This window comes from Hylaeus anthracinus, unplaced genomic scaffold, assembly GCF_026225885.1.
Source record: "Hylaeus anthracinus isolate JK02 unplaced genomic scaffold, UHH_iyHylAnth1.0_haploid 0, whole genome shotgun sequence".
NCBI lineage: Eukaryota > Metazoa > Arthropoda > Insecta > Hymenoptera > Colletidae > Hylaeus > Hylaeus anthracinus.
In genome coordinates, this window is record NW_026533254.1 from 16,282,896 (window position 1) to 16,298,770 (window position 15,875).

Here is a 15,875-nt window from a genome sequence, read left to right on the forward strand (position 1 = left end):
AAAACTAAGAGGTTTTTAAGTAACTGTGATTTTTTCAAATATTTTGTATTTGTAAACGTATGTATATGAATGTATGTATGAATATATACACGTACATTATACATATATAAATATGATCTTTTAATTTCTATGTATAATGCGAACGATAATGTTTCGACGTCGCTGTGTTTGTACGAGAGTCGTAGAGAATTGTTTTTGGACTAACATATCGGTAGAGAAAGAGCGTTTAGCGAGGAACAATTATTGCTATTATTATCGTCACCGTTTCACGTATTAATTCGTAATTATTAATCGATTATTATTACGGTAGTTACGTGCGAGTGCGTTGCCTAATCTTCACACGGAGTTCGATTGTTGATTCCTTGCTGTAAGAGTCTCTCGTCATCGCTGTCACGTGATCATTGTATTCAGCGCCATACACATAGTCAAGAAACTATCAACATATTCTTACTAATATGTTGCCGCCTCTTATCGTCGTTCACCAAGGACAAAAATTCTTCTCCTTTTACTTATCGTTTGTGCAATCGACCTCCCATAGACTGTTCCTAAAACGCTACTGTACACATTTGGACTTTTCGTCGAGCAGACTCGTCCTTGACCTTGGCGCGTGGGTCGTCTTTGTTCACAGTCGATTCTCGATTGGATTAGGTACTTAAACGATTGACAATAGATAACGTTATCGACCATTCAATCCCAGCAGCGTGAAAATACGTGGATCACGTTCTCAGTGATCGTTGGAATTGATTCTTGGACGAACCACCAGATGGCGAGCGTATTATGAAGTCGCCAAATTAATATCGGATACCTGATTTGATTGCAAGTTAACGAGTGTTAACGAATGTTGCAACCGACGAATTCCAAGTGTTTGAATGTTTGTTAACGAATGTTTACTCCTGAAACGACGGAGGTGTCTTGCGAGTCGTGTTGCTTTACCGATTGTTAACGATGTGTCCCGACTCGTCGAGGAAGCAATCTGATTGGTTTCTTTCCTAAATCTTAATTCTCCAATCAGGATGCTTCTGTCAAGTCATCACTTCCCCTCCAACACCCTCAAAGCGGGATAAACGCCCACTGTGGGCGTTCTAACGAAGGGGGAGGGGCGATAGCTGGAGGACGTGAGAAGTTCTAGGCTCAGCAATCGTCTGAAAGAAACTCGAAATTCCTTAATTTTCGAGGACAATCTTTCCTGGCATGCATGCCATAAACGTACCGACGAAATTCTCACGTGTTTCTGTTTCTTTGGGCGGAATCGGCAACGAGGCGACAGCTCATCCGAGGTTACGTTGAAATTGTAGAATACAACTTTTCTCATGCGATGTTTCCGTTTGGAGAAACAGTCAAGGTGACCTAAAATTTTGTCGAGAAAAATAAATGTTTTTAAAATTTTTATTATTGTAGATTATTGTAGACTCCAATAGCGGAAACCCTCGCGGATGAACAAATTGTATTCCACACTTTCGATGTATCTTTGGACGAGGAACCCATCCCCTCGTCGATTTCCTCCTGAATTATTCCAGAATAAATGTTGTAGTACCCGGTTTATTATTTTGTACATTTTCAAGCAACAGAAATTTATCGAAATACTAGAATCTCTTCTAGACGGATTGAATACACTAGTTTTTTTTGTTTTATATAGCATAGATTAATTTGATCTGCTAATCAAAGTTGGCCACGCCCAGTTCCTCCCGTACCGTGCGTTTTATGCTGCTCGACAAAGGTGCTGACTGTCCTTTTGTCTATCCTGACAGAAAGTGTTCATTTTTGTGAGAAAAATTATACACACGTGCGACGAATTGTCGAAACACTCGTAGAAGATCCACGAAGCCTCAAAACCTAACCTAACCTCGAGCGTACGCATTCGCCTCTGCGCAGAGGATCGCGGAACATCCGGTTGCGTCACGAGAGCGACCGGAATCCAACGAATATCGCGTACTCGACTCGTATTTTTTTTAATAAAGCCTCCAAAAAAAGAAAAGAATGAAAAACAAAGAGACACCAAGAGAAACGACTGTATCACGATTCTGTCTGCTTGGATCACTTCTTGCATACTCGGTAGGTACCACGAGATGAACAGAGATTACTTTTGTAACAATCACTGACAATTGTCGTATTAATTAGGAACCGTAAACTACATTTGTAAACAGCAATCGCAAATTAGTGAATTCTAATTTGTAATCTGTTAGAGGTATCGGTTAGACAGTTACGACGATCATGGATTACATTTTGCTCAGCATTTGTAATTAGAGTGGAAGAGTTGCTGGAGAATATGAGAGGGAGAGAGACGACTGAAAGACTCGATCTTTTCGATGAAGGTACCCACACACGAGCAATGTTGCGAAGGTATAATATCGTAGCAATAATATCAAAGAGTTAGCGATTCGCTGATGAACGTTATCGAGACAATATTTTCAATTTCATATAGAGTAATGTGAATGGTACAAAAGTGCACAGGAGACGGAAGTACAATTGTACAGTACTGCCTATGTATTGGGTTGTCCGGAAAGTCCATGTCGATTTTTGAATAGGTGGTACAAGAATACATCGAAGTGGTTGAAAACAAATAACATACATACATCCCTTAAAAAGTGGAAAGGTTGTGGAACAAAATGGCACCTATGTAATCCAATAAATATATATTAAAATTCAAACGTGTTTTTGAATGTTTCTTAGAAATTTTCACGAATTTTCCGGACAACCTAATACATTGACAGAGTGTCGATAATATCGAACAGTTTGCAATTGTTTCCAATTAATTTTTTCAATATATTTCATCCACGTACAATGTCAATATCAGAGCGTCATTGCCGATATTCGATATTGCAGAATATTGGTCGTGTGTGAGTTGCCTTAAGAGCACCTTCAGCGATATATTAAGGCACACGCGCACAACAAGGTTCGACGGCTGGGTTCCATTCGCGAAGTATGCCTGCAGTCACAGCGACTCGTGTAATTTGTAAGGAACCCTCGACAGTCATGTATATAGTATTTTGTTTTTTACCAATGGAAAGACATCCGTATTGCGGCCACTGGCCATTCGGGGCGCCACGTCTTCTGCGCATGCGCGGACGGGTCGGACGCAGCGAGTAAACGTTGAATGGAACAAAGCAGACATTGTTCTAACTCCTTTCGTTTCGTCTCTCTTTTTTATTTGGTCGCTGCTCCTTTTTTCCCTGCTCTTTCATTCGGTTCGACCCGTCGGGAAACACGAAGGGACGATTCTCATCCTTCGGCTTCGGAGATGGGCAAAGCTTTATTCGAATAACATCAACGGATAACAATTTATTCGTATCAATTTGTACTTTAAATAATTGATTCTATAACACAGTTTCCAATTTTTATTTAAAGAGCAATGGACAACATTATTTGAAATTTGCCCATCGCTGTTTAGCTTTTAGTTTGTTTTTTTTTTTTTTTTTTTTTTCGAGAATCACTGCGTCGCTTTTGTATCGAGATTCGACCGCATGGGAAAAATCGCGGGTGTGTCGATGGATAAAGATATTCTATCGCTGGAAATATAGTGTCGATATTTTTTAAGAACGAACTCCTGTCAGAAAATAAATCATTGATTTAGTATAACAGAAGACTTTTCTTGTTGACGAAACGCTAGTAAATTGCGATCGACGTCGATGCGTATAATAACTGTTCAAACACGGAACACCTTTCCCGAAGCGGTATTTCACATTTCAGAATAGAAATCGATGCATCTTGAATGTACACAACCGCGAGCGTAATCGCCGTCGGTCTCGTCGTAGCATTTTTTCGTAAAAAAACGTGGTCTGACTCAGTCACCTCGAGATGCCCACGCCAGGCACCTAAACAGAAGGTAAAACGATATTACGTTTACGCTATCTTTCATTCTCGACCAGTTTGCCGACGCGGCTTTGAGTTATTTTCGGAATATGTTAAGCAAAAAGTAATCGAGCGTACGACGTTTATTAATTCCAAAAGTGCATAGGGACGAGAAGCATCAAGAACGCGGACAATCGTACGAACAACAATAATATCGATTAACCCTCTGTAACCTATTTAATCTTTGAAAAAAAAAAATTGTACGACAAACGGCAACGAGAGATAAATTAGCGCCGCAGTTATTTATCTTATTTATTTCGTAACTTTTAATTCCGTTATTAAATATTCATAATAAAATAGAATCGATATTTAAAAAGTGTCGACAACGATTACGTGTGTTTGGAGTCACGAGGGGTTACAGAGTGTTATCGAAGTGTTGCCGGCACAATCGTTGATGGGCATCTGGTACAGCCTGTAACCCGAACACTGCCGGGAGCACACGTGCGAAAGGTAATAAACGTCTAATGTACATAACGTGCGTTCAATTCGAAGCTACTGCGATTAATTCTTATCGCTGCATGTACGAGGTAGACGAGTGTACGCAATACGTTTCACAATCAATCACACAGTGCACACGGCAAAAGACAGACGCGTGTGACCGATCATCGAATCGTGATCAGCGGAACGATTAAAAAAAAATTAAAAAAAAAAAGAAAAAAAAAGAAAGAGGAATAAATAATACGCAACACGCGAAGTGCAACGGTGAAACGATGGTTTCGCACGAAACACGGTGAACGTTCCGTGAGAGAATAAGTGTACTTCGTCGAATCTGATGTACGGTTGTTTTGTTGGGGAACTGTTTGTGTTGTGCTTATCGGGATGACTAAAAATCCTTGGGATTTTCGCTGCAAGCGTTGAAGAAAAGTTGTTTACACTTGCCTCGCGAAGGGATTAAACGATTCTCGTGGATTAAATCGAGGATTTTCGAAAATTGGCAAAATGATAATCGATGAGAGCGAGTATAACAAAGAAAGTCGATTCGAACGATCGATGAGGAAGAGCAATATGGCGTAACGTAAAAAGGTAAATTGTAAGAGTCTTGAGTGGTTAGGGAATGTACTTTCATAACAAAGATGATAAAGTTATCAGTTACGGTTACGGTTACGTGATGTAACATCTCTGTTGCGTTAGAAACTTTTTGTTTAAAAAAAGAAAGGGACAATAGGGGTATAGTAATTAATATTTAAAAGTAGGCTAATTGTAAGTTCGCCTCGCGATAAGTATAATTGAAATTACGTGATACGCTCTGTATAGTACAAATAACTTTCGAAATTATCGCTTTCCATATTTTCTCACGAAATACTTAATTGGTCGCGTTTCGACTAATTTTCGCGGTCAATTAATGATACTTTCACGGAATATTTCGTTTGTTCAACCGTAGGTAGACGTACGCTGCGTTACTCTCTGATGCGAAATAATCGCAAAATAATCTTCGTACAGTTTTCATCGCACCTTACCAAGAATATTATCAACGAATCGGCGAGCGATCGTTCGGTAATAACCCCGTGAAAGTATTGGGTTGTCCGGAAAGTTCGTGCCTATTTTCAAGAAAAATACAAAGGCACATTCGAATCTTGATGTATATTTATTGAATCATATGTTTACTATTTTGTTCCACAACCTTTCCACCTGTTAAGGAATGATACACATCTCATTTGTTTTCATCCGTTCTGAAACATACAGACCTGTAACGCCTACTAAAAATCGGCATGGACTTTCCAGACAGCCCGATACAACGAAAAACGCCGAAGATTTGCATTAGCGGGCGTCGCGTCGATACGCGTGCGTCACCGGTTTGAAGTGCAGCCGGTCGAGATGTATCTTCGCAGCAACCTCTCGAGTCAACGGTCGCTCGAGCCGAAGCAACAATAAACAGTATCGAGGGCAGTACTTTGCATACACTCGCGGTAAAATCTTCGCAAATAATCGGGCTTCTCGGGGTTCCGCGTTTAAAAAATTCCCGAGACGGTTCCAGCCCGCGAAACGCGTCTACCGTGAGTCAACAGCGAGCATACCGCTGACCTATCTTTCCTCCCATTCAAAGTAGTAGTCTTACTCACGAACCACCCTTGTGTACGTTTCTGGCCAGGTCTCAGCCGCGCGTGACCCGTGGACGACACCGGCAAAGTAGAGGGACGAGGAAGAAGACGAAAGCTCGACGGGAGTGGAGCAACCAAGAGAGAAAGGAGAGAGAATAGCGACACGGCGAGGGAGCTGGGAGAGGGAGAGGGTAGGCGTCTTGGAAAGCAGCGGGTTGCCAGCGAAAGTAACAAATAAAAAAGAAAAAAAAAGAGAGAAGAGGGGTTAGTCGTGGAAGTGCGCGTGTCCGTGGGCGACGCGTGGCTCGCTACGTCGGTTTTCTGCTCGCAGCCAACCGCGTGGAGGGTGGTTCCTATCGCCCATCCCCCGGCCGCGGGGGTAACGCGGGCCTGACGGCGCCGTAGTCGCGACGCGAACGCGATCAAGTGCACGTTCACCCCGTCAGCCGTGTCGCGGAGGTTGGGCGCCGTGGCGGCGACCGCGCTGGAGAAAATGAACGATAGCCAGGTGCGTCCACCTCTGAGTAAGTATTGTTCGCGGAAGAAGGGATCCTCGGAGACGGTGGGCGTCGTGGCGCGCTACGTCCCCGATTCACGAGGCTCCGCCGTCTCCAGCGGGTGGAGGACGACACGATCGATCGCCGGCAGCGGTGCACGAGAGATGCTCTCGTGGAAAAACACCCGACTTTCCGCGAACGTCGTTATCCAGTCGACGAGGATAGCTCTCAGGGAATCCATCCTTCGCGTCCCGACGGATCATCTCCGTTTGCCGCTGTCGATGGCGTGCGGTGAACGCCCATGGGCGTTCTGAGAGAGGAACGCGAACCGCGAGAACACCGCACCGGGGTGTCGATAGCTGGAGGAGGGTTCGGGGACTCGAAACCGGCGAATGTTTGATCGAAGTTGGACGGAAGGACTTTCGTGTCCGTAGTGATTGATTTCCACAGCGTGGCGTGATCGTTCTCGGGGGTATGTGTGCCTTTACATGGGAACTTGAATGAAGAATAATGCTCGGTGCTAGTGACAGACGTTCATTGACTAGCTGGAGGCAGTGCTTCTGCGGTTGATAAGAACGCCTCGCATCGGTCAAAGAGCTCGAACGCCGCGATTTAGGTCGGACAGGTGATGAGTTGACGGCGGATTTTACGAATTTATGGCGTACACGAATACGATAACGCGGGCTGAACGGCTCTTGAAAGTGTGTGACCTACTCCCAAGAGACAGGGGTTAATGGTTAATAATTTTTCAAGAGAAACGAAGACGAAATTTTCAGACACTCTCTTTCCATTACTTTTTTAAATAAAAGTTTCCCGAATTATCTCCGTATAAATCAATTTCACTGAAAAATTAAGGAAGGCTTTATTGGATAAAACGCTTACGATTAGAATAATAGTGAAATCCGAAAAATCGATTTTTCACCCATAAGTCTCCAAGAGCAGGTGTCATACGCACTTCCTCGAAATGAAATACTAATATCACTTTACTTTTAAAGCGTCTACAGGTGTACACCCTTTGTGTCCTCCTCACAAAATAATTAATTATACCTCCACGTTGATAAACAGTAGAACGTATCCCGTAAAATGTTACGTACTATCTCGACGTAAAGTCCGCAGTCGACGCGCGTCGTCTGAAATTCTTCATCCGGATAAGAATCCATTTCCCCGCGGAAAGTAACAAGTGCGTAAGGGTGAAGCGGGGTACGCTGGTCGTGGAGACCCAACCTCCGTTACCTACTTCCCAAACACTTCGCGGTGGCCTCATCGCACGCCACTGTCCTCGCTGCTTTTTCTTTTTTAGCTTCGTTTTTATTTTGCCGCTTCACGCACGCTCTCTCGCCTCGTCTCGCTCGCTCCCATTCGACGTTCGCTCGCAGCTGCGCAAAGGTCCTTGCGAGGAGCAGGAGAGCACACCCTTCTGCAGCTGCAGTTGGCAATGCGACCGCTGTGGATCGTCACTGCTCCCATGGACTCGCGATCACCCGCGAAACGACTACCGTATCGGACTTCCGTGACTGGTATCCTCCTGCGGACGTGTTGACTCTTTCAATGGGAACCAGCTTTACGCAATTCGCGCCGCTATCGCACTATCAGCCGTGTTTCTCTTTCAAAGGTTGCTCTTTGCACTTAACGCAAGCGTAACCGCGTCCGGTACGATGAACAGAGATTAAAAATGTGAAAGATCTCTCCGATAGAGGAATTCTTGAAGTAATTATTAATATCGTAGAGTATTTATATTCCAATGGATCATTTTAAGAGCTTCTTCTGAATAAACGAAGAACAGAAATACATCCTTCTTACGTTATATTTAATCCACTGTTTTCGCTCTCTGTTGTCACGTCGCGGTTCGACCGATCCGGACCAATCGTTTCTGTATTAACTTATTAATATGCATAACACACGCGTGCGAGCGCATGCATAAATTATTGACTGGATGATGTCTTGTGTAAGCGGCTGGTTCGAAAGGGTTAAATTCGTTCGGAGTACGACGGCTCGATAAAACGGTCCGACGGCGAGGAAAATTTTGTTTTGTTCGCGAACGCGTATTTACATCTACCGGCGTTGAAGTATCTATAGTCGTTGCTCGTTATTTCTCTGACAATGACCAGTTCCCTCTCAAAGACGGGCAAGGAGTGGCCGGGGACTTTCGTGGAATGAACTTCGCTTGATCTCGAGTCGCGACGACAAGATTTTTTTTCCTGTTTTCAGTCGAGCCTTGGAGAGATTCGTCGATGTTCGCGCAGTGATACGATAATATACCATCTTTTATCTCGTTCGAGCCTTTCATGATAGTAGAGACTAATTTCTTCGTTTCCCGTAAAAGTTACGATCTCACGTTTGTTGATCCGCGTGTCTCACGCTTCGAACGTTCCACGAATAAAATTTGAAAAATTTTGATTAAATGGGTAATATATTCATCTTCGTGTTCTATCATCTTTAAAACAAAATTATTTAAATTCGATGTTAGAATTACTTTTTATATCTGTACATGTATATTTTTATTTTACTATTTTATCATCTTGATTTTTAGATATATGCGATATTAATTACCACGTATGGTAGATTATGTAACGTTATACAACGTGGTTTATTATGAAGTATCTTAATTTATTTGAACGAAACAGAGTAAACCTCGACGGTAGTTTCGGTCAAGGTGGAACGAGGTGGAAACAGTTCCCTTGATATTTGTCACAGTAACGGGTGGTGTATTTTTCGGTTTCAGACGAATGATGATACACGTGTCATCGGAGAACGCTCAACGATACGATCGTGTAAAGCGTAAGGGCGTAGCGTTTCTCTCGAGCTTTTTTAAGTCGAAAAAGTTGACACTAGGAATGAAGATCAACGAGGAGGAGGAGATGGAACGGGCTCCGAAAGTCGAGACACCCGGTAAGTGGTTCTTCTTTAAAATAATATCCTGGAATTAATTATATCAACGATCGCTTTTCGGTATATAAAAGTTCATTGTTAATGACTAGAAGTGTATAAGTAAATAAATTGTGCAATAAGGACGACGCGTAGCGAAGCGAACATAAAAATGAGGGTACGTTCAATCGATAGCGAATTAATATAGTTGGTCAAATATAGTCATTTATAAATATAAATAAAGTTATAAACGTCTTCTCGTGCGATTTATTTACTTATACATTTCTAGGTATTAATAATCGACTTTTGTGTAACGAGGACTTAAAGCGAGAATCAAAATGTTCCCAATCAAGTAAATTACGATTAGTTGACTAACAACCAAAATAGAGCATCGGATTCGGAACGAAAATAATTAATTAATCGGAAGATTAAATAGAATAGATAATTAGTCCAATTGCAGTTTTAGAGTCACCCTGTATAGTGGTGATACCGGCACGAAAGGTGACTCGCTTTAAAGACCGATTTCGCTGACTGTGTCCTATGATATCTGTTTCAGCGATCATCACGAACACTTGCAGGCGCAGCGGTAGCGAAAATGACAATCAGGTATCGAGAATTCCGTCGACCTTGAGCGTGGCAGCCGTCGATGTCGTCGTCGCCTGTCAGCCGTCGCCGTCGCATTCCGTTTTAACCTTGACACCTGGTAGAACACGAAACATCGATCAGGATATGGAGGCACTTAGACTGAGTCGACAGGATAATCCTTTCCTGCAGGTTTGAATCGATATCCTCCTCTTGCTTTCTAAACGACCGGATGAAGGAACTATTATACGGCGTTATCCGCGTCCGGAACATCTCGATGACCTCTCGGAAAATAATTCACGGTTCTTTAAAGTTGGTAACAGCAACGATTACTGACATTATTCTGCTGTGCGCGCCCTCGTCGCTGTATATAAAAATGTTGGTCTATTCACCACCTCTTTTTGAGATTGTTCAGCTTGGAAACACTCGAAATAATCTGCATACGACATCGAGAGTCTTCTATTTCGATAGCGAAGTTTCTATTTATAAACGTTGTCCAAGTGGTAGCATTCAGTGAACTTTATTGAATGTCATAGATTGAATTAAAAATAAAGATCAATATTTCGCGTTTATGAGCATTCCATTAATAGTTATCCTTGACCATAAATGGAAAACTACATTTTAAAAATAATCCAAGTGGAGTATATGGTAGGCAGTATAAACATAATAGATTTTCGATAATGATAGATTCTTCTGAATACGATGGTTTAGCTGACGTTGAGGCGAGTTTAGCGACCTATAGCAACGTCGAAAACACTGATCACTTTCGAATAAAACAAAAAATTATTATCGTTGGTGATAGAGTGAAAAATATTTTAAAGAATTTAGAAAGAAATTTAAAAAAATTAATTATCGAGTAACTCTTAGTTACACGGCGATACATATTTATGCGTTTATATTTTGTTACATTTTGTGCGTTTATGGTTTTTAGGTGCTGGCCAGTCGAGAGAGCCTCGTGGAGTCCATAGAAGAGTTCGAGTCGGACGACGCCATTCTCATGTCTCAGGTAAGCGATATTTCATTTCATTTCTGTCCGTAATATCGTAAAAGGAACATCGATCGAGACCCACGTTGCATTATTAATGATAGCCTGAATCTGATACCGCGCCATTTGTATCGCACGAAAACGACCTTAACGAGATGGCTAAGGTCGGCGGATAATTCTTTCTTCTCTGTCGAGCAACGAATTTTTCTAGGATGGATTGACGCTATCCCTGAACGAAGCCGGTCCGCGATTATTAATGGAAATATTAGTTATCCGTTGTCTCTTGACCGATATCACGGTTTCGATTTGAACGATCTTTTTATATCCGTCCAATTAACGTCGGAATCGTCGACGAAGCGGGAAACTACGTTGGATGAATCACTCGAACAATTCCTGTTCTCGTTTAATTTTGGGTCACGCGTGGAATGTCCTTTCATGGCTAGCTATCGTTTATGTTTGTAGGCGAGGCATTTGCTTGCGATGCTTTTCCCTTTATTAGGCCCGATGCGAAGTTCCGTCGTTTTTCTTATTGGCGTTTTATGGCGTTTTAACGAGCAACAACGGTTAGTCGGTACTATAATGCACGACGCGACCCACCTAAAACGGGACATTTAATTATCCACGCTTAATGTTTTGTACATTAAGTAGGTTCTATAAATAAATTCCACCGAAAATGTATTCAGAGAAAATGATGTAATCCGTAATCTTTTCAGGAGTTTGGCGACGCTGATCCTTTGACGTTGGCACAAGTGCACGAGCACCTCGTACGCAGCCCGCCGCCAGCCTCGTGGCCCCACACCACAACCTTTCATTTTCCTCATCAGAATCAGAATTCGAACGGCAAGAGCGAGACGTCCACGCACTGCAAAAGCCCGTCGAAGTCGTCGTCGTTTAGGGGCAACGATCGCGAGCTTTCTAGAAGCGAGCCATCCACGGATATCAGAGGTGCGATCCCAAACGACTAAGAGTTAGTTGTCTTTACTTTCTCCAATCGAGTTGCTTTCTCGCACTGTCGAATCTTACTTATCGCTCGTAGATCCTCCTTTAGCCACCATTCGCGCGCTTTCGTTATATAAATTATACTAGCAAGTAAGCTTAGTGCCTGTTTCCTTGTGGTCTGACGCTTTAATAAAAATTAGTTTCTTATCAATCGATCGTTGTGACTGGGTTCTCGTCGATCGGTACATGGTGACATTTCTCTCTTTGGGAAGATCACGTCACGCAGAACTGTTCGCCGAATGAGAGATTTCAATTTTCTTCGAACTTTTTGTCGAGATATATTATTTATTAGACGCGTGATAATTTTTTGTAGAATGTAGACGTACACCTTGCTACGTAGATAATAATTGGAATATATTTTTTTCAAACGGTATTATTATTGTCAATGTTAAACCAATACAGTTCTTGCGACGTACCTTTCACACCCTTCTTTGTTACCATTCTTCTTAGTTAACTCGTTAACGACACTAAAACGCCATTCTTTCTTTCTGTTGGACCTTTGTTTCTTTTCTTAAAAAATAGATCGAACCTCTGGCAGAAACAAGTAGATTGTACGTTAGAGAAAAGTAGTTTGCAAGTAATTGCAAGTTCCAGATACACGCGGGTCGTTTCGTTTTAATTTATACACCGAATATGAAAGATTGAATATTTTAAGGATCGAGGTGGAGGAATTCATTAGAATCATACGTAGATCGATACTTAACCTCCATCGATGTGTAAATAACTCTGCGATCTTATCACCATCGAGAGCAGTTCAAGGACACTTGTATCTTTTTAACGAAATCTATAGTTTTGGTTTAAGTAGACGGTAGAAATGTGTATAGCAACGGACACGAGGTGGCATATATAATGGGCTCGATGTAAATATATCGATCTTCGCATATGGCAAAGTTACTGTATATATTTAATCGCTAGTTCTAATTGCATACGGATAATCGCATGTTTCACTCACGTGTCTTTCGATTCGCGTGCACGACGATGCGATTGCTAATACAGCGGAACCTCCGATAACAGGCAAACGTAATATTTCATACAGTGGAATTAAATTTAAGTCATTTAATTGCAATCATTGTTTTGGTCGTTATACGAGTCTGCACTGTATGAAAGGGCAGAGAAGGGGGCACTTTGGGAAGATCCTTAGCCGCGAGCTCCATTTTCGTTGCGCATAACTCGATCCTTGAATGCGACGACGCAGCTCCGAACACTCGTCTGCGAAATTCCACGAACGTTGTAGGGTAAGGAATATGGAAATCGACTCGTAACACAGACACACTTTGGCGCATTAGCAAATTCATGTATTCGTCCCGGACACTTATTCGCGACCTTGATGCCGCGCTTATAGACATGTGCGATCGATTCCCCCCTTATTTTTAACTCCGCATAAATTAATGGTTGGTTTCGCTGAAGGGTGTGCCTTGACTCAATCTTGCCTTAAAACTTTCAGTCGCATCAATTTCGCGAGCTCTTGCCTGTAAATAAATCCTGGCACCCCTATTGCATGATTCTTGTATCTTTTACTTTCTGTACTTGATAGGAAATGTCGCAAGAATTATGGGATTCGAGCTCGTTCGGCAGGTCATTCTGAACCGAAAATGTCGGATACGGTACGAATGTATTTCTATACGATATCGAGATAAGCTTCGTTTAGTATGACGCGCAACGGAGAACGAGAAGTGAAAGCTGAATCAATTGGCTGCTCAAGGTCACCGAGCGTATTCCCCCACCGATCCACCCAGGTGCGCTATACCTGTGCCTTTGAGTCACGTTTGGGACTCTTGAAGATATAAACATTTTCGTTTGTATATTTCATTTTCGTTTCTTTTTGTATCAAAAGGTACAAAATAATGACAATGTCGGTTCAAAGTGCCCTGTCGAGCACACTGAAAAAAATTAATCGATTGCCTCGAGGAACACCCTGTACATTTGCGCCAAAGTTTCTTCGAACGACGGAAGTGTTAAAAATGAAATTGAACTAGCTGGCACATGTTTGGACACGCCACGAGGTAAGAAGTTCGTGAAACGAGATTATCGCTGATAACTTGAAACGTGACTCTAACGCTCGCGTTATTTGTTAGCGATAACTTCAAATCATTCAGTCATTCAAACTTCCCTGAACTCGAAATTTGTAATGTTAAAACGGATCGAGTTTATGTCTGTATCACGTGCCACGCGATTACCGCGACATTTGTCCCAATGATTTATTATCGTAGTTGAATACGCGCGTAAAGAGATCTAATCGATGCAGGCTTCCGTCGCATTGCGCGATTTTTTATGTAGAGCTTTAGTGACTCCCGTGCACGCATGTTTAAAATCTCATTCTTATGCAGGGCAATAACCTCCGACTCCTTTAATGCGTCGTTTTAACATTCTCTATTAAAGTACGTTCTTGCATTTAATATTCTAAATTAATGCCAAGTATAATATTTAATACTCTACGTGAATGTTAATTTTAATATCTGATATTCGCGATGGAGGTTCTTTTTAAATTAAATTACACAGCTGTACACATGCAGTCTGCAAACTAGTGCGTACGCTTGCACAGGTGCAACCCGCAGTGCATCATAGAGCTTCTAACTTTCTATAGTTGCTTCGAGCAATCAATTATTTTTCAAGTACGGCAACTTCTCTACTCGTATCGTATTCAACCGTAAGACAGTACAACATATTGTCCAATACGATGTATTGTAAAAAACAGAGAAATTATCAGAGAATGTGGTCGAGTAATGTTTACTAATCGTCAGTCGTCTACGACGTCACTCGTATCACAGGCAAGTTGCCCGAAGCAGCAAAAACATTCGACGCGCTCCATATCCGATCGAGTGGTTCGACGCTGACGAAAACGTCGCGATTCTTGTTGGAATTTTTCAGATCGCCACTCGCACACGTTCTCGTTGTTGCATCCTACGCCGATTCGTTCGCTGTCGGACGTACGACGGCTTCACAGATCGGCGGATGACAGCGCGCAGCTGATGTCGAGCGAGTAACACGTTCGAGCGTTCCGGTCCACGGCTGGACCGAGATGGTTTTTCACGTTCAGAGCGAAGGGACGGGTGCTTTTTCGGTGCAATGTTCCCCCGAGAAGTAAAGAGGATAATCGAACGCTCCTCGGCAAGTACGCGCGATCGAAGTTCGTCGAGCCGATATCACGTGTCTCGAGACCGAGAGGTTTCTCTGCTGGAGCATTTCTATCGCAGTTGATCGCGTCGAGCTCGTGCAATAGTGCCCGATCAAATGAGAAAATCGAAACGAAATCGTCGCGTTTGGATTCATTTTAATCAGAAGAATCTCAGGAATTTATTCTCGCGACGGTATAACGAGAGATGTAATGGTTTTCGATTTGTATTAAAGCGCGCATAACGTGGCTGGATCGTGGCCAAGAATGCGAACGGTCCATTCCTGGAATGAATTCGCGACCGATCCTGATTAATCGACGATCTATGGGTCCCATTTTTCTCATTTATTCCGGCACTGCTGCTTACAGCGCGACTTTGATATCGTCGTCAACCACGCAGAGGGAATTTTCAGGATTTTGTGTTTCGATGGTGACTCCTGCGATATCTTTTCGTATTACTCGAGAACGGAACGGTAGGGACGTGCAAGTCGCCGGGTTTTAGGGCTTTTTAGTAAATCACGAAATCGAACCACCGAGGTGAGAATCGAGATCGTGAGAAAAGAATATTTTTAAATAATCCCGACACTTTGGGCCCACGCGAGCATTTCGGACAACAGATAATGTGCCGTGGCCGTAGGAACCTCGCACACGATGTACGGTCGAGTGGGTTAGTCGTGTACCCACCTGCACGCTATAGTTAAAGAAGCGACGCCTGTGTTAATCGACGTTTCGCGTGAAAGTCTAACGCGTTTGGAGGGCGCTGCTTAAAGCACAAAGATTACCGATAATTATCGTTTTACACAACTAAAGATGTAACTAAAGATTCACTGGGAACCACCCTGTGAAGGGCAAAATCGTAATCGCAAATACGAATACGATTGTAATCGAATGTTTTCAAGTTGCGATTACGAATACGATTACGACCGTATTTTTAACCGACTTCGAAA

The 15,875-nt window shown here is 42.6% G+C and overlaps 1 protein-coding gene across 6 annotated transcripts; it reads left to right on the forward strand.

The window, feature by feature from the left end:
- Positions 1–5,549: 5,549 nt before the first annotated feature.
- Positions 5,550–15,038, forward strand: LOC128890848 (uncharacterized). 6 transcript variants are annotated; one of them, XM_054149750.1, is made up of 7 exons: positions 5,550–5,843; positions 5,939–6,857; positions 9,108–9,274; positions 9,807–10,024; positions 10,764–10,838; positions 11,531–11,762; positions 13,351–14,414. In XM_054149750.1, exons 3-7 carry the CDS (start codon positions 9,112–9,114, stop codon positions 13,467–13,469), a joined length of 807 nt encoding a protein of 268 aa, XP_054005725.1. In that variant the 5' UTR covers positions 5,550–5,843; positions 5,939–6,857; positions 9,108–9,111; the 3' UTR covers positions 13,470–14,414. The 6 variants fall into 6 exon arrangements, with proteins under 6 accessions (XP_054005725.1, XP_054005735.1, XP_054005745.1 ...); XM_054149760.1 differs by having other exon boundaries at positions 5,939–6,412; XM_054149770.1 differs by having other exon boundaries at positions 5,939–6,396.
- The last annotated feature ends 837 nt before the right edge of the window (positions 15,039–15,875 follow it).

Excerpts from the sequence above, each read along its gene's own strand:
- LOC128890848 (XM_054149750.1), top strand. The coding sequence starts at position 9,112 with ATGATGATACACGTGTCATCGGAGAACGCTCAACGATACGATCGTGTA. Across the intron at positions 9,275-9,806 it reads TCCGAAAGTCGAGACACCCG|CGATCATCACGAACACTTGC; the intron begins GTAAGTGGTTCT and ends TATCTGTTTCAG. Across the intron at positions 10,025-10,763 it reads AGGATAATCCTTTCCTGCAG|GTGCTGGCCAGTCGAGAGAG; the intron begins GTTTGAATCGAT and ends TATGGTTTTTAG.